Here is an 18759-nt window from a genome sequence, read left to right on the forward strand (position 1 = left end):
AACGGACTGCCCGTAACCCAGCAAGGTACTCCCCAATAATTTTTTAAAAAATTCTGCTGCTTTGGGCACCCCCCTCAAAGCAACAGCTCCATCCCACAGTCACCACCCAGTTAAAGTTCAAAAGTGTCATTATACACACATATGGATGGAATAGTATCCCCAAAACACCCCAGGGTCAACTTAGTCTGAAAGTGTGACCTATCAATGACATTTCAGCCAAGGTGCATAAGAACTTCATTAGGGTTTGTAGAATCTTTCGGGCTCAAGTGCCGTGTTCTACTGGAGAAAGTTTTCCTTCCAGACGTTTCGTTCTCCGCTGCGGAGAACATCCTCAGTGGCGTTGCAGCCGGAGCAGGCGCTCTGACCTTCTTGGCTGCTGTGCATTGAGTGGGGCCAGGGCTGCTGGAGAGCTGCTATTTCTAGGCTGGAGGGGGTGTGATGAAAGGGCAATTGGTTTATGGATGTGCCCATTGTTTGGTGGGGCTTCCAGCTGAGAACGAAACGTCTGGAAGGAAAACTTTCTCCAGTAGAACACGGCACTTGAGCCCAAAAGATTCTACAAACCCTAATGATGTTACCAGCCGTGAAAACCTGAAATCTTTGCATAAGAACTCTTTTTCTTGAGATGGAAGATTCTGTTCACTTACCATGAAGTCTTCCCTCTCGGTGGTCCCAGAGGGGGGGGTCAGTCCTGACTAATGGGATCTAGCTCCTCCTCTCCGTAGGCGGGGCCAGCAAACATTCAATCCAGAAGGGGAGGTGCAGCTCCCCTTCACTTTCAGTTTGTCTTCAAGCCTTTCGACTCTGTATTGAATCTGTAAAAAACTAGCACCGAGGGAGGAAAACTACAGTAACAACTGTCCCCCTTCCCAGACGACTTTGAACCAAGGAAGCACCAATAAGTTTCATCAAACTTCCTTTATTCAGAAATTGTAACCAATAACATGTGGCACAACCAACAAAAACTCAGAACTATTATTCCACCGTGCAATGCTAAGTGGTCTACAGTCTGAACCCAAACGCACATATCTGAATCCCAAAGGCGCCGTGCACTTTGATGCAAAGACTGAGCCCTCCCAAACCGGGTGGGTAGGACTGACCCACTCCGGGACACAGCGAGAAGGAAGACTTCACAGTAAGTGAACAGAATCTTCCGTTCTCCAGTGGTCCCAGTAGTGGGTCAGTCCTGACTCTTGGGACGTAATACAGCAGTTCCCCGGGATGGGCTCGCTCAGACCTTTGGATCAAATAACCATTTGCAGCACCCTCCTACCAGAAGCTGCCTCAGCTGAGGCCAGCTTGTCAATTCTATAGTGCTTTGTGAAAGAGTGAACAGAATGCCGAGGGGCTGCTCTGCACACCACCTCCGTTGAGGGAAAAGATCTGTATGCTGCAGACGTGGCCGCTCCTCTCAATGAGTGAGCTGTCATGCCCGATGGAGAATCCAAACCTCTGGCCTTGTATGCTTTGATGATACAAACCCTCAACCATCTTCTGATGGTAGATTTAGAGGCGGCCTCACCTTGAGACTTAGCACTAAACGACGCAAAGAAGGACTCAGTTCTGTCTAGATAAAAACTTAGGGCTCTGCGTACATCCAGACAGTGCCAAAGTATGGACTTAGTTCTGTTTAGATAAAAACTTAGGGCTCTGCGTACATCCAGACAGTGCCAGACAGTGCCAAAATATGGACTTAGTTCTGTCTAGATAAAAACTTAGGGCTCTGCGTACATCCAGACAGTGCCAGACAGTGCCAAAGTATGGACTTAGTTCTGTCTAGATAAAAACTTAGGACTCTGCGTACATCCAGACAGTGCCAGACAGTGCCAAAGTATGGACTTAGTTCTGTCTAGATAAAAACTTAGGACTCTGCGTACATCCAGACAGTGCCAAAGTGTGGACTTAATTCTGTCTAGATAAAAACTTAGGGCTCTGCGTACATCCAGACAGTGCCAAAGTTTCTCCTTCTCATGCTTCGGCTTAGGACAAAAGGAGGGTAGAATAATCTCCTCAGACCTATGAAAACACAAATTAACTTTCGGAACAAAAGCAGGATCAGGTCTTAACGCCACCTTATCTTGATGAAAAACACAAAGATCTTTGTGAACGGATAAGGCTTTAATCTCAGACACCCTGCGAGCAGATGTAATTCCTACCCAAAAAATAGTCTTAAAGGTTAGCCGTTTAAAGCTACTCGAGGCCATAGGTTCAAAGCGTTTGTGACTTAATGCCTCTAGCACTACATTCAAATTCCAGGAAGGGAACCTGTGAGTTTGAGGGGGTTAATAAGCGACACCCCTCTTAGAAAACGTTTAATGTGTGAATGTCTTGACAGCAACTTGCCTTTCCTATCGCCTCTAACTGCTGAAATGGCTGCCACCTGTCTTCTGAGGGTGCTTGTGCTTTCTCCAAGCCCACTTGAAGAACGGCTAGTACCCCTGCTATGTTAGCTGACATTGGATCGGTTCTATTCTCCTGACACCAGGATGTAAACGTCTGCCAGGTGGCATTGTACACTCTATTAGTGTACAATTTCTAGAGGCCAGAATGGTATCCACTACCCCTTTTTGGTACCCCAACTCAGTTAGCTGTCTCCATTCAACTTCCAAGCTGTGAATTTTAGCATCTCCAGCTGTGGACATAGCGTCTCCCCCCGTCTCAGTAAATCCTTCCTTGGAGGAAGTACCCAGGGCTCTGCCACACCGAGTCTCATCAGCTCTTGGAACCAGACCCTTCTGGGCCAGAAGGGAGCTATCACAATGACCTCCGCCCTCAGTTCCTGAACTCTGAGTAGTTCCTGAACTCTGTAACACCTGTACTGGGGGAAAGGCATACAAAAGAGTCTTGCGCCACTTCGCGTGTAACGCGTCTGTGGCTATGGCGTTTTGTTTTTTGTCCTTGACATGAACCTTGGAACCTGATGGTTTACTTCTGACGCGAACAAGTCCACCTTTGGGTTCCCGAACCTCTTGAAGACTTTGGTTGAAAATCGTTTTGTTCAGTGACCGCTCTGCTGGGTCCAGGGTTCGCCGACTGAGCCAGTCCGCCAGCACGTTCTCCTTCCCCGCAATGTGTGTTGCCTTCAAGAACAGGTTTGCCTCCGCCCAATCCATTAGAAGCACTGCCCCTTTCTGAAGAGGTTTTGACCGTGTCCCCCCCTTGCTTGTTCACAAAGGCTTTCACCATCATATTGTCGGTTTGAATGAGAACACACTGGTCTTTCACTATGTCCTGAAATTGAATCAGAGCTAATTTGATCGACCTCAATTCTAGGAAGTATATGCTGTTGGAAGCTTCCTGCTGGGGCCATCGACCCTGCATCAGCCTCCCTTCCACATGCATCCCCCAGCCCAAGAGGCTGGCATCCGTTGTTATCACCTTCCGGATTGGTTCTCTCAGGCTTTGCCTGGCTCAGAACCAGCACGGTGACAGCCACCATTGCAGGGACTCCTTCACCCATTTTGTCACTTTTATCTTGATTACCTTCCTCTGGACTGTTTCTGTTTGAAAAGGACGTAGGAAGGACTGTATGGGTTGTGTATGAGAATGTGCCCATTGAATTAGGTCCTGGCATGAAACCAGAATTCCCACCAATTTCGCTAGTGTCATCACTTCTGCAATTTCCGTTTGTAGCACTAATTGAATTAGTTGTGTCAACTTCAAGTGTCGTTCCTGAGTGAGAAAAACTCTATCCTCCTTTGTATCGATCTGCATCCCCAGGTGGAGGATGGATTGAGCAGGAGTCAGGGAGCTCTTCTCCCGGTTTATGACGAAATCGTAGGATAACAGGACCTTCATTGTCTCTTCTAGGGCTGCTTTTGTCTGTGCAAAATGATGGTGCCGTGACTAATTTGTTGTCCAGGTATGGAAACAACGACACTCCCTGAAGATGTAAGACTGCCACTAGAGTCACTAATATTTTCGTGAATACCCTGGGTGAAGCTTTTAGCCCGAATGGAAATGCTTTGTACTGGTAATGATTCCCATCGTATGAGAATCTCAGGAAACAGTGATGCGACTGCATTATTGGCATATGTAAATAGGCCTCTGATAGATCTATTGATGCCATGAATTCCCCTTTCTGTAAGGATAAAAGGATAGAGCGCAGGGTTTCCATTCTGAACTTCTTCGTATCCACCATTCGGTTGAGCCATTTCAGGTCTAAGATTGCTCTCACTTCCCCGTTCTTTTTTGGGACGATGAAAAAGACCGAGTAGACTCCCTGTGACTTCTCCCCCTCTGGCACAGGCTCTATGGCTCCTATCTCTATCAGATGGAGGATGGCCAATATCAGAAGCTGGTGTTTCTGCAAAGACTTTTCCCTAGAAATTTCCAGGAATCTGTCTCGTGGGATTGTTTTGAATTCTATGCTGTATCCCCTGGACACCATCTCCAGCACCCATTTGTCTGTTACAGTTTGTCTCCACACTTTGGCGAAGTGTTGGAGACGTCCCCCTATCGCCACTGGGGATCTGGTCCGGGCATAGTCAGGTGGAATTGCCTTTCCTTGGACCTTTAGGCGACTGTCCTTTAGTGTTGAAGGTTGAGAATCTGGTGCCACATGGCTTTTGTTGCCATTTGGGCCTATAGGTTTTGGGATAGGTCAACTTGGAGTCTCTCCTGTGATCCTGAAAGGGCTGAAACCTCCTCTTTTGTTTGTCTCGTTTTTTGGATGGAAGGACCTTCTTTTGTCTTTGTCCTCCACCATGTATCTCTCCAGGCCTTGCCCGAATAGTAGTTCTCCTTTGAATGGCACCGCCGCCACCTTGGCTCTTGCTGACGGGTCTGCATCTCAGTTTCTCAGTCAAGTATTCCTCCATGCCATCATGCTTGAGGCCATGGCTCTCGCTGATTGCTGCACCGCGTCCAAAGTGGCATCAGCTGCAAAGGCGGAAGATAAGGCAATCTTTTTAAGTTCATCCTTTACTTGTTTGGAAAGGAAAGGTCCCCTGTGCAAGCACCAGTCATTTCCAACTCTGGGGTGACGTTGCTTTCACAATGTTTTCACAGCAGACTTTTTACGGGGTGGTTTGCCATTGCCTTCCCCAGTCTTTTACACTTTCCCCCCAGCAAGCTGGGTACTCTTTTTACTGACCTCGGAAGGATGGAAGGCTGAGTCAACCCCGAGCCGGCTACCTGAATCCAGCTTCCGCCGGAATCGAACTCAGGTCGTGAGCAGAGAGTTCAGACCACAGTACTGCTGCTTTACCACTCTGCGCCACGGGGCCGAAGTACCCCTTACTTCCTTAGGCAGGTCTTTATTTGCCTTGGATAATTTTGAAGCCTATGAGTAAATTGCTCTGACTGCCAAAGATGCTGACACTGAGGCTTGCAGCAAATTAGCTGATGCTTCAAAATCCCTCTGTAGGGCTTGCTCAATTCTTTTGTCCGTAGGGTCCTTAGGTGTGCCATCCGCATCCAATGGCAGGAGTGAGGAGGAGGCGAGGCTGGGTCATCTACTCTGGGCAGCTTGAGTCGTTTCATTGCTTCTGGAATGAGTGTAGAACTTGGAGAAAACTGAATGGGTTGCCTTCAGTTTGGCTGGGTGTTCCCATTCTGCCTTCATTACCGTGAAAAACTCTACTGGTAATGGTACCAGTTGGGGTTTGGATCTGGCCTTAGGGATAGTTTTCTCTGACGCCACTGGAAAATCTGTTTCCTCCTCCTCTTTAACCTTAGCATCATAGTTCAGTTCTAATGCTCTGATAATCTTTGGGAAAAGGCGTGAATAAATGTCAGGGGGGAACAACCTGTTTTGAGGTGCTTGAATAAAAACAGGTTTCCTACCTGTAACTGATGATCTTCGAGTGGTCATCTGTGCAGTCACACTGATGGGATATAGGCGCCCGCGCCGATCTCGATCGGTATTCTTGAAAGCTGCGGATTTCCGCGCCCCAGGCCCAGTGCGCATGCGCAGAAGCCCCACCGCGCATGCTCACAGGGACCGGAGCGGACATCCCGCCAGTTCCTTCTGACCGCTGCGTAAGCCCTTATAGATGGACCGGCAGCGGAGGGGAAGGAGGGCGGGTAGTGTGACTGCACAGATGACCACTCGAAGATCATCAGTTACAGGTAGGAAACCTGTTTATCTTCTTCGTGGTCTCTGTGCATCACACTGATGGGAGATTAGCAAGCCAAAGTCCTACCTGGAGGAGGGTGCAACGGTCCATCAGCGAGAAACCTCTTGAAGCACCGCACGGCCCACTGATGAGCGTCTACGCCAGTTCAGGTCCAGCGCATAATGGTTGATAAACGTATGCGAGGAGGACCAAGTGGCAGCATCACAAATGTCTTTCAGTGGTATTCCTCTCATAAAGGCTGCCGAAGTAGCTAGGGCTCTCGTGGAATGAGCTCTAATCTGTCTTGGCAGAGGTTGCTTGTTCAACAGGTAGCACAGTTTTATAGTCTCGGTTAACCACTTAGAGATTCGCTGCGACGAAACTCTTACACCTTGCGATGTTGTGGAGTATGAGACAAAGAGTCTAGGGTCCCTTCGTCCAGGTCTCACTCTATGCAAGTAGAATGAGAGAGCCCTTTTTACATCCAGTGTATGGAGTCTCCTTTCTGAATCTGTACTTGGATTAGGAAAGTATGTGGGTAGGCATATTTCTGCATTCAGGTGAAAAGCAGACGTTACTTTCGGAAGAAATGTTACATCAGGACGTAAGCACACTCCTTCCGTACTGAATTTTAAATATGGGTCATCGCAGCGCAGCGCTGCCAGTTCACCAACCCTGCGAGCAGAGGTAACGGCCACTAAGAAGGCTGTTTTCCAGGACAGTAATTGCAAGGAACATGTCGCCATGGGTTCGAAGGGTTTTCCCGTTAATGCCCGTAGTACCGCTGGGAGGTCCCAAGCAGGGGCTGGGACTCGCACCGCAGGGTACAACTTGGCCAAGCCCTTTAAGAACCGTTTAGTATCAGGGTGTGAGAACACAGAGTGGCCTTCAATTTGTTCATGGTTAGCCGATATGGCCGCTAAGTACACTCTCACAGATGACACCGTTAGTCCCCTGTCAAGGAGTGAGAGCAGAAAGTCCAGGACTAGTGGAAGGCCTGCTGTCTTGGGTTCCCTGTTAGTTTTGTTCACAAATTGGATAAACCTTGTCCATTTATAATCATATGATTTTCTCGTGGATGATTTTCTACTATTCAACATAACGTCCCGGGCTCTATCGGACAATGTCGTCACACCAGCCTCCATGCCGTGAGTTTCAAGTGAGGCACGTCGTGGTGAATCACTCGTCCTTCGTGTGACAGTAGGAGGTCTGGGTTCATCGGAAATTGGTGGAACATTCCGCGAGACAGCCTCAGTATCGGAGAGAACCACTGCTGTCTGGGCCACCACGGTGTGATGAGAATCCCCTTGGGGTGTTCGAGTTGAATCTTGTGAACCACCCTCGTAATTAGTGGGATTGGTGGAAAGAGGTACACATGCAAGCGAGTCCATGGGATCAGTAACCCATCTCCCAACGACAGAGGGTCTGCACCCCCTCTGCAGCAAAATTTGTCGCATTTTGCGGTGTTGCGTGTGGCGAAGACATCCACTTCCGGTGTGCCCCACTTCTGGAACACCGGTAGGAGGAACTCCCAGTTGAGTTCCCACTCGTGGAGTGAGGCCCCTCCCCGACTGAGGTAATCCGCACAGGCATTCAGATTGCCCGGTAGGTGAGTGGCTACTAGGGTAACGTTCGACTCTCTGCAGATTTCCCAAATCTGTAGCGCTAGAAGGCATAACTTCCTTGAGACTGTGCCGCCTTGTCTGTTTACATAAGATAGGGCTGTGGTGTTGTCTGTCAAGATCGCTACCGTTCTCCCCACAATCTGGTGTCTGAATGAGAGAATGGCATGATGTATGGCCAGCAGCTCTAGGAAATTGATGTGGCAGTGCAGAAGGCCCTGAGGCCATCTGCCCCCCACACACATATCGTTTGCATGTGCTCCCCAGCCCCATAAGGATGCATCCGTCGTTATGGTGAATGTGGGAGTCTGCCTGTGAAATGGGGCTCCTTGGAGGAGGTTCTGCCTTTCCTGCCACCAGTATAGAGTCCAGATTACTGACGTTGGGACCGTCAGTTGGCGTGAGGGGAGGTCTGTCTGACAGTTGAACACGCGCAGAAACCATAACTGTAGCATTCGCATGTGGAATCTGGCGAATTTCAGTACTGCCGTGGTCGCTGCCATTAAGCCCAGGAGGCGTTGGACTTGGAACGCTGTGACTGTAGGGTTGACTAAGAACACATGTATTAGGGATTGGATATCCTCCGCCCTTTGTGCCGGGAGGAATGCCCTGCAAACTTGTGAGTCCAGAATGGCCCCTATGAATTGCACCCTCTGAGCGGGTTGCAGTGCCGATTTCTTTAGGTTGACCTGTAGGCCTAAGGTTTGCAGAAGGGTTAAGGTGACTTCTATGTGCTGTAGTAGTAGGGGTTTCGAACTCGCCACCAGCAGCCAATCGTCTATGTAAGGAAAGATAGTGATCCCTTGTAGACGTAGATGAGCTGCCACCACCACCATGGTCTTTGTAAAAACTCTTGGTGCCGTGGAGAGGCCAAAAGGCAAGGCTTTGTATTGGTAGTGGGAGTCTCCAACTGCAAACCTGAGGAACTTCCTGTAGTCGTGGTGTATAGTTACATGAAAGTAGGCATCTTGCAGGTCCAGTGTGGCCATCCAATCCCCTTGGTTCAGTAGGGGTAGGATGTTTTGTAGGGAGACCATTCTGAATTTCTGGTTTGGTATGAAATGGTTCAGGCCTCGTAGGTCCATAATGGGCCGAAGGCCTCCATCTTTTTTGGGGATGGTGAAATATCGGGAGTAAAAACCTTGTCCAATCTGGTTGACTGGCACCCGTTCTATTGCATCTTTGTCGAGCAAGGATTGAACCTCTGTCTGTAGTGTGAGGGACACCCTGGTGTGGATGACGGTGGGAACTGTAGGGTTTTCTCTGAATTCTATTTGATAACCCATCCGGATTATCGACAAGACCCATTTGTCCGTAGTGATTGTGGACCATGCCTGGAAATAAGGGAAAAGTCTGGTATGGTCCGGGTCCGAAGGGGAAGGGATAAAACAGGGGGAAGGGCAGTCAAAGACCCTGTTTGGACGGTCTACTCCCCTTTTGTCTGGATGACTGTGATGAAGTAGGTGAGTACTTCGTTTTGGGGTTGTACGGGGGTTTGGAGTAAGGTGTGGAGCCCTTGGGTCTCCATTGTTGTTCTGTAGGCTGCTTGGGGAACTGCTTCTTGTTCCACGGCTTGTTCCAGGAGCGTCTCCCTTGGGGCCTAGATGAGATGGGGACCCCCAAATTGCGTGACGTTTTAATACTTTTATCCATCTCCTGCAGTATGGTATCGGTATTGGAGCTGAATAATCCGCTTCCATCGAATGGGAGATCTTCGATGCAGGATTGTGTATCCTGCTGGAGCGCCGTGGATCGCAACCAAGAGTGACGTCTTAGGGTGATCGCTGAGGTAAGTGTCTTTGCTGCAATGTCACCTGCGTGTTTGGCAGAATTGATTTGCTGTTTTGCTAATGCAATGCCTTCCTTTTGGATTTTCTTCATTGCCTGTTTGGTTTGTTCTGACAGGTCTGGTAGAGCCGACAATTGGTCCCATAGGGCATATTGATAACGGCCCATACACGCTCCATAGTTTGCAACTTTTACTCCTAACGAACCTGCTGTGTAGAACTTTCTGCCTAGGTTGTCTAGTTTCTTCCCTTCTTTGTCTGGGGGAGAAGCATTTGTCTTTCTGGCCTTTGAGGACGATGCCACTACTACAGAGTTTGGTTTCGGGTGGGTAAATAAAAACTCTGCTGTGGATTCCTGGACTCGATACATATGGTCCAGCCTGCGGGAGCTTATTGGTGTTGAAGCTGGTTTGTCCCAGGACGATTTTGTGGTGTGGAGCATGACCGTTGTAAGCGGTAAGGCGATGGCCGTCGAGGTGTCTAGCTGGACGACATCGAACACGTTGTCGGTGACTACCGGTTCTGGTTGGACCGTCGGTAGCGACAGGGTGTGTGCCATCCGTCTAATTAGATCCCCATACGATTTCAAGTCCTCGGATGGGGATATGGGGAGCTCCTCGCCCACTTTACTTGATGGAGCCGGTTCCTCTGGGGAGGAGATGTCTTGGTCTTCCCGGGGAGAACCTTCCTCAGATCTGGGGGAGCCTTCTACCGAGCCCGAGTGCTCCGAGGAATGTTTGGGCGTCTCTGGAGCCTTTGGTGACTCAGGGGTCTTTCGACTCTCCGAACTTCGCCGTCGTGGGGAAGTTTTTTGTGTCCTTGGCGGTGTCGTGTCAGGTGGTTTTGACACCGACGGAGTGTGCCTCGGCTTGTACGACGTCCGGGATCGTACCGATGCTTCAGACTGCTGGTCCCAATCCAGAGGTCTGGGTGTGAACCAGGGGAACATGGAGGGCATAGGGCACGACCCGTATAGGTATTGCCACTGCCGCTGATCCCATGAAATTGGGGGCGGTGGTTTCCGAGGAGATCGATCTCTGACGCGGGATCTCTCCTCTGAATCTCGGGATCGATGTCGACCCCGGGGACTACGCCGAGGGCTGGTTGAGTAGTCGCGCCCGCCGTCTTCTCTAGGTATAGTGGGTCGATCCTTTTTGGGGCTTCGGTTCCGCCGATGATCGGGGCTGACCGATGGGTCTCGGGTCGGTGTTCGGGATTGAACAGTGTCCTCCACAATATGCATATCTGGTGGACTACCTTCTGCTCCCGATCGTTGCGATAGATCAAAGTCGCGGTCCGAGTCGGAAGATATGGCGATTTGCGTCGACATCGATGCCAATACCGGGGGGCTTGAACGGCGGCGAGGGGAAGCGAATAGCTTCAACGGTGGAACTCTCGCTGCCGATTCCGATGGCGATGTCGGGAGCGAAGTCGCGGACGACCGATGCTTATCCGACTTTTTCTTCTTCGCTTCCGGCTGAGGTCCCTTCTCCTCCCTTGGCCGTTTTGCAGGAGTGGAGGAGGCGGACCTTGATGCCGAGCTCGACTTCGTGGGGCGATCGGCGTCGGGGGCGCTCTTGTCGGTGCCGAGCGACTCCGACGTTGACGGCTTGTGCTGCGCCGTCGACATCTTCTTAGGCGACAGAGCTTTTTCCATCAGTGCCGCCGCTAAACGTCCCGCGCGGTTTTTCTTCGTTTGGCGGGAAAACTTCGCGCAGTGAGCACACGCGTCAGGGATGTGTGTCTCTCCCAGGCAAAAAAGACAAAGAGCGTGCCCGTCTGGGGGAGCGATTTTGCTACCGCAGTTCCTGCACCTTTTGAAAAATCCCCACCGCTTTTCCATGCGGGGGGGAGGGGGGGGGAAAAGGGCGGGAAGAGAGAACTGAGGAGAAAAGTCCCGAAACAAAAATGTTTCTTTCCGCCCCTTAGTCTTTAAAAAGACTGTTGTGTGGACTAAGCCAAATAAAATATCTGATAAATCCAACAATAGCAACTTCCAAGAAAGGATTTCTACCGACCGTAGCGAGAGATCGACTGATCCAAGCGGCGGTCAGAAGAGAACTGGCGGGATGTCCGCTCCGGTCCCTGTGAGCATGCGCGGTGGGGCTTCTGCGCATGCGCACTGGGCCTGGGGCGCGGAAATCCGCAGCTTTCAAGAATACCGATCGAGATCGGCGCGGGCGCCTATATCCCATCAGTGTGATGCACAGAGACCACGAAGAAGATCCTCCACCTCCTCAGACAGTTCTCCTTCCTCCTTAGAGGAAGAAGGTTCCGAATCCTCAGAGTCTTCCCCCAACACAGAAGGTTGGTAACCTGCTGTATCTATGCATCTCTTTTTTCTCTGTGATGGTCCAGCAGAGCCATCCTCTTCTTCCTCCAAATGTTTAGACCTTTTTGTACATTTTTTAGACTTTATTTTCGGGATCCGACTAGCATCCTCCTTATTCGACTGTACTTCACTTCTGACTATCTGCTGGATGCAGGCAAAGAGGTTTGCCTTGGCCTCTGCACCTGACAAGTCCACTCTTGGGCTTTCTACTTGGTCCTCTGAGAAGGGGAGTCAGACAAGTCCAAGTCACAGGTGCTTGCATCCTTAGTCTTGGGAAATCCAGAAGGGGAAGCCATTTTGTATTCCTTGGGGAGTACTGCAAAGGAGAGAAAGTACACAAAATGGCCGCCTTTCCCGCCTAAACTTTCCTTCCCCTTCCATGCCCTGCAGGCCCCATTTCTGCCTTGCTAACTGGGCTAGTACACTCCCTTTCTTCCCCTTGCCCTTTCCTCCAAGGACCTTCACTTTGCCCTAAGGAAAGGAAGCCCCCTTTAATTAGGGCGGCTATGTGCCTTTCTCCCCCATGGAGGGTTCAGCATCAGAGTCCCCTTAGTCCTCATCATTTCCAGCGAGGGGGGGGGGGGGGAAGGGAAGAAGGAGCGGACCGAAAGGTGCCCATTGAGCCTTTCCTGGGTGCTATTGAGGGGCGATCTCCCTGCATTTCACCCTGCCGCCTGCTAAAATCCCCGCTTTTGTGGGTCGCTTTCGGACCCTACCTGCTCCGTCGCAGGGAAAAGGCTGGGCTCTCGGTCGTCCTGTCTGCTCTAGGCACGCTGCTGGGTCGGAACAGGGTCGTTGTTGCTGCCGCCGCAATCTCTGCTGCCGCCGTTACTGTGCTGCTGAGTTTCCCCGCACATTGGAGTCAGCACGTCATCGTCCCGGAGCTCCGGGCTGTGTGGGGAGGCTGCAGCCTCAGTCCTGGGGCTCCCGGACTCTGACCAGCTCCCCTCCAAGACTCGGAAGCCAAGGGAAGGGTGGAGAGGAAAAAACTCTGTCCCTTTCCTCGCTGTTTCGGCTGCGGTCTCTCTCTCTTTTTTTGCTGTTGAGCTCAAGCTCAGCTGGCACGTCCTGCTCTGCAGGCAGAGCCAAGCAAAACTGAAAGTGACGGGGAACTGCACCTCCCCTCCTGGATTGAATGTTTGCTGGCCCTGCCTACGGAGAGGAGGAACTAGATCCCATTTGTCAGGACTGACGCACTACTGGGACCACTGGAGAATGACCCATCCCACTTTTGAAAGTGTCAGGACTCAACCACCCATTTGCAGATAATTTATGCATCTTTTTTAAAAAAGGGGGTGTCCAGAAAGAAGTCAGGGGGAGTGAGAGGAGGAGTAATTGGCTGGAATGTGTCTGCCACCCCTCACAAAGAGCACAAGACTTCCAAGCTTTGGGGGAACTTAAGACAAAAAGCTTCTTGCTCACTTAGACCTGACTCTCAGGAGCTGAGTGTCTAAACATCATCAGCCAGCAGAAGTGAGCATACAGCTTCTCCTTTAGCAGCCCTGAGCAGCACTGTAATGGCAGAACTTTGAGAAAGGGCTTGGCACATTTCTCCCAATTCAGATTTATTTTCCTGTTTTGGGTTACAATATACTTGTGGGTATTCTGACCCCTTTGTGGTTTAAGAAGAATATAAGGCACGGGGCTAATTACAGAAAACATTTTAACCACTTGGATGGTTTTCAGAGGAAAAGTCCAAAAATTTAGACCATCCTGGACTGCTGGAGATGTGGAGGGGTTCATAAGATGTGTACTAGTTCTCACTCTAGATGACCATCAGCTTCAGGTCAATTCCTACACTCTGAGCAGAGTTGGGTGGGCGGGCAGGCAGATTCCAAAAGCTGGGTGGGTAGGTGGGCAGCTAGCCCCACCCCCTCTCTCAGCAGCCCTTAAACTGGCTATGAAGAGCTGGGGGCTCCATGTGCTGCCTTGTTTTCCACTCCCATGAGTCTGAGCAGTAAGTTTTTGAGTGGGTGGGAAGAGAAGCCCCTAGATTGCACATGCTGCAAGGGCTTCTAGGGTCCTTTCAGGGTGGGGAAGGAGGGAGGGAGGAGGGCAGCCAGGATATGTCTCCCCCAGCCAGCGTGTACAAGCCAGATGTGTTCCCTGCTGCTCCCGGTTGGAAAGGGGCACAGGAAAACGGGAAGGAAGCACAGAGATCCAAATCAGCCTTCTTTTGAACTTCTTAACTGGAAGTTGATCACTGCAGGCTGAGCTCCAGGAAAGGTAGAAGGGGAATTGGAGCTTACATGCAATTTAAATCACACTGGAGGGGAGAGGGGTGGCCCCCAGCCTCTTGCTCTCACCCCTATGGCCCCCCCTTGTGGCCCCCTTTCCCTGTGACTCAGTTATGGGGCTGCCCCTCTGCTGTGTCTTTGGGTGATCTCGTTTCCATTCGCTACTGAGAGGCATTTACACTTGGAAGGGATAATTTGCATGGAAAGCACTCTCTTAAGGATGACCATTCAAAGCTCAAATACAGGATAATGTCAGCCCTAAGTTCACTTACCTGAATAGAGGTCATGACTCCATTGGCCAAGACAGAAAGTTTTCCAGCAACCGATTTCACTCCTTGTTTAAACTGAGCCAAATCAGGAGCAGACGGCAGGACGTTTGAAATGGTGTAACTTCCTAAGCACAGGGGAGAACAATGTTTGATATAACACACCATAAAAGCCCGTTTACTAACGAAGGTTCACCGGATGTGGAATAAAACACTCTCCCTAACACGTCTGAAATATCTGTTCGGTCCTTGAATTGATTAAAATTTTTCATTGCGCTGTATGATAATGTACTGCTCGCCCTCTCCTGATATATACACGGACCAGTAATTTCCAATTTTGTTTGTCTCTGTCTTGACTCTAATTGGCCCTTTCTGTCAACTAACCCCCCCTTCCACTGTCTTTCTTTCTATATGCAATGGTTGAGAAAATTCTGTTTCGCTGTATCTGAAGTGCACTTGCACATGTAAGCTTATCCTTTGGTCTTAAAGGTGCCCCTGGACTCAAGCTTTGTTCTGCTACTTCAGACCCACGCGGCTGCCCACCTGAATCTAATTCAAGTATCCACTTTAATCTACTTTAAGTAAAATAAGCCTAAATTAAAGTAATTCATCATGCTGCCTCACCCAGGCTTTTTGTGCCTACGCCGATTTGGCTCACAATAACCCAATCGAGGTATTTCCCCCCACTTTTCCCACCAAAGTCTGACAGTAGTTAACTTTAACCCAGCCATGAGATTCAAATTTTTGTCTTGACCCAATCCAAAGCCAGAAAAACCAAATCCCATCTACCTTGGGGATCTTCAGGCCACAGAAGGAGGACCTCGGGCACCAGAAAATTGTTCCTCAGATTCCCAGTCCAGATCTTTGCTCATCAGAACCCTGATTTCGTATGGAGAACCCCTGCTACAATCTGTAGTTTTTTTCCTCTGGGCCTCTCCAGAACTCAAACCCACCATATAAGGTTGTGTATCTCTTGCTTAAAACTTCCCAATTTCCTGCCTTCTACCTGGTTTTCTTTCCAGCATGCCACTTAAGACAGCAGCACAAACAGGTCTCTTAAGACTTTTAAGACGCCAAACACAGATATCTATAATAATAATTCCCCTATAATGGTGGCCAAATGGAGCTCTCCCATTGGCTTATGGGTGCATTCCATGTATTCAACAAATAACTGGCCCATCACAACTCACTCAGCATCTCTGACCTCCCTTTGGTTGACTCCTGTTCCCACCTACTGCAGGCCCAGAAATGTTGAACAAACCACCAAACAATCTTACCTCAGAGACAGACATATCTCCAACTCTTCTATGTGTCCTCTCTGTTAACCAACCTCATGATAAGTGTCGCTGGAAACAGACCTCTATCACCCCATCAACGACCCACATAGATGTCCTCCCAGGATACACAGCCTCCAAAGGCCTGGCCCTGCTGGGAGTGTTTCCTCAGAGGCTATGGCTGCTGCCATTCATGTCACTCCCTCTCTCCCTCTTCCCCTCAGACTTGCCCCTAGCCAGAGGCTGTTGCTATGCAACCAAATTCTGTTAGTAAAGGGAGAGGCCCCAGGTGAATTGAATGACATACAGTCCACCTTCCAAAGCAGTTATTTTCTCCAGGATGGGAAGAGAGATGTGTTGTCTGGAGTTCACTTGTGATCCCAGATCTTCAGGCTCCACCAGGAGGCTGGCTACCCTAGGCCTGGCAGCACCCTCTGGGTGACTTGATGCTACATGACTGGCATGACTTAATTAGGTCTGGCTGCTTGCTCCTGTTCAGCAGCAGCCCCCCTCCTAGGACAGCCAATGCAACTTTTTTTTTTCAATTTTAAATAAATTTATTAATATTAATATAACAATAACAATCCAACACATACAACTATTACAATATCTATAACTTTAGCCATCCCATTATGCTTACAATATTATGTAGAGAGACTTAATAGAATACAAAGTCTATATATTTTTCTGGCAGTTGACATGAAACATTTTGTTGTTCTTGTACAAACTTAAATAGGTAGAGCCTGGAGAGGGTGGGTTTGAGGAGGGGTGGGACCTCAGAGACAGGTACAATTTCATAGATTCCACCCTCCAAACCAGACTTTGATAATTTATGCAGTGCATTTTTACCCCACCCTCTTTTCAATGCAGATGATTGTCCCTCCTCTACTGTATCCTCACAACAAGCCTGTGAAATAGATTAGGCTCAGAGAGTGTGACTGGCTCAAGGCCATCCAGTATATTTCATGACAAGTGAAATTTGAAACCAGGCCTCTCTGATCATAGTTTAACACTGGAACTCAACACCAAGCTCATGGAATTTCTGCACTTCCTAGGAAGTGTTTTAAGATTGCAATTATAAACATAATGGTATAATGGTGCTCTCAAGTGGAAGGCAGCATGAACTGGAATAATTGCACAAGGCTAGAAATAACAACACAGCAATGGCAATTTGTGATTTTACATAACTTAGCCTAACCAAATCTTAGCCTTTTCATTGTTTCGTTTCATACCTGATGGCTGTTTCTTCTGCTCTTCAAACAAGTCTGCTGAACTTATTGCTGAGTTTCCAGAAAGCCTCTCTAACCGAGCTCTAGCTTCATACTGTGGAAGAGTTAAGAAAAATTCAGCAACAGTGCAGTGATATGCCTCTCATAGTGAAGTGAGATTGCTCCCACTGTCACACTGCGAAGAAACATCAAGGCAAAGGAAGATCTTTGAGGAAAAGCCAGTGTTAACCACCAGCACCAAGGAGTTCAACTTAAATTATTTCAGCTCTCAGTTCCTACCAAACTTCATAGCAAACTCCAAAACCAAAAGCCATTTGTATCATTTATTTAAACCAGCCAAAATAACACAATGTACAAGCTTTCAAATTCCCCAGAACTCTAAAACAGACTGCATGTTAAAGAGCAAGAAAAGGGGAGGGGGGAGGGAGAATCTTCACATCATGATCCTACAGTCTGTTTGTATCTTTTGCAGGATGCTTTGCTGATTTCACTAGGCATGGGGTATGACTTCAGTTAGTTAAGCAACCTGTTTATCTTATTTGTGGTCTCTGTGCATCACACCTATGGGAGATTAGCAAGCAAGGACTAACGTCTGGAAGAGGGTGCTGGAGGTCAACCAGGCACAGTAGACTGCAAGATCAACCTTCCCATTCAAGAAGACACCAAAGTTATAGCAGTGATAACAGTATGCTGGGATGTCCAGGTCATAACTTTGCAAATCTCATGTAGAAGAGCCCCTTAGAGGAAGGTAGTAGATTTAGCTAAGGCCCTAGCAGAATGGCATCAAATCAGGTCAGGAAACAGCTCCTTAGCTAGATTAGGAGAGTCTCTGTGAGAAGTGAAGATGAACAGGTCAGGGTCTTTCCTGTGAGTTTTGGTCTCTGGAAGGAAGAGAAAGGGAAAGGCCTTTTGACATCTGGGGAGTGGAGCCTCTCTTCATTATGGACATAGGAAAGAAGGCTGTAAGATGTCCAAGTTAAGATGGAACTCAGACACTACTTTTGAGAGGAAGACACCTCAGAGAGAGGGGAAACCACCAGCGTTGTGAAGCGAAGAGGTGTCATAATATAGGGCCATGAGTTCAACTATCGGCTCAATGAGAGAGATGACCATCAACAACACTGTGTCACATGATAAGAAGCAAGGAGAACAACTGGTCATAGGTTTGGAAGGTTGTCCCAGGGATGAGAGCAATACAGGCAGGCCCACAGTGGAGTGGGTGGCATGACTAGAGGATACAGGAGGGAAAAGCCTCTTATGAGCCACTTTAACATAGTGCAAGAAGACACGGCACTCGTTGACGTAAACACCAGGTGCCTAGGTAACCACAGGGTAGATGTTAACAGAATAGTTGAGGTCAGAGCCTATGAATAATAGTAAAAAGTTAGGACAATAGGAAGGTTCCACCGTAGAGGGGTGCCTGGAAGACAGCTATGAAGCATAAAAATTTGAATCCTTTGTAAGTATAGATGTATTAGTGGAAAGTTTTCTACTATCCAGCAATACCCGCTGCACCCTGGTGGGGAAGAGCATGATACCACACCACCCATAAGAAATGATCTTCCACACCACCCGTATGAAATGAGGTGCCCCGAGGTGCGGTACCTGGCTTCTGTGCATGAGAAGAAAGTGGAGAAATGGTTCTTGAGCAAACCTAAGCAGAAGAGGAAACTAGTATTGAAACTTAGGGATGAAGAAAACATGTACATATGTTGAGAGGTTGGCCTCATCCAGAAAACAGGAGGCTGTTTCCTAGAGAACTGGTGTCCACTCCTGCTCTGGAGTAAAATAACTGCCAACGGCATTGACCAGAGAGTGACTCCCACAAGTGGAATACAGGGCAGATAGATGTCCAACTGATCTCTCACTTTGTAGGGGATGCTGCCTTGTGGCACAAAGGATCTGTCTGTATGTTCAGGTTCCCAGACACACGAGCAACTGTCAAGAAGAATG

General features: G+C 49.0%; 1 protein-coding gene across 1 annotated transcript in view; it reads right to left on the reverse strand.

Moving 5' to 3' along the window:
* ARFGAP3 (ADP ribosylation factor GTPase activating protein 3) overlaps positions 1–18759 on the reverse strand; it is a 79602-nt gene that overhangs the window by 1592 nt on the left and 59251 nt on the right. Inside the window, exons 14-15 of the mRNA XM_060258502.1 lie at positions 16810–16900; positions 14310–14431 (exon numbers count right to left, since the gene is read on the reverse strand). Coding sequence (XP_060114485.1) covers positions 14310–14431; positions 16810–16900 — 213 coding nt within the window. The remainder of the gene's footprint in view (positions 1–14309; positions 14432–16809; positions 16901–18759) is intronic.

Source organism: Heteronotia binoei, chromosome 17, assembly GCF_032191835.1.
Source record: "Heteronotia binoei isolate CCM8104 ecotype False Entrance Well chromosome 17, APGP_CSIRO_Hbin_v1, whole genome shotgun sequence".
Classification (NCBI taxonomy): domain Eukaryota; kingdom Metazoa; phylum Chordata; class Lepidosauria; order Squamata; family Gekkonidae; genus Heteronotia; species Heteronotia binoei.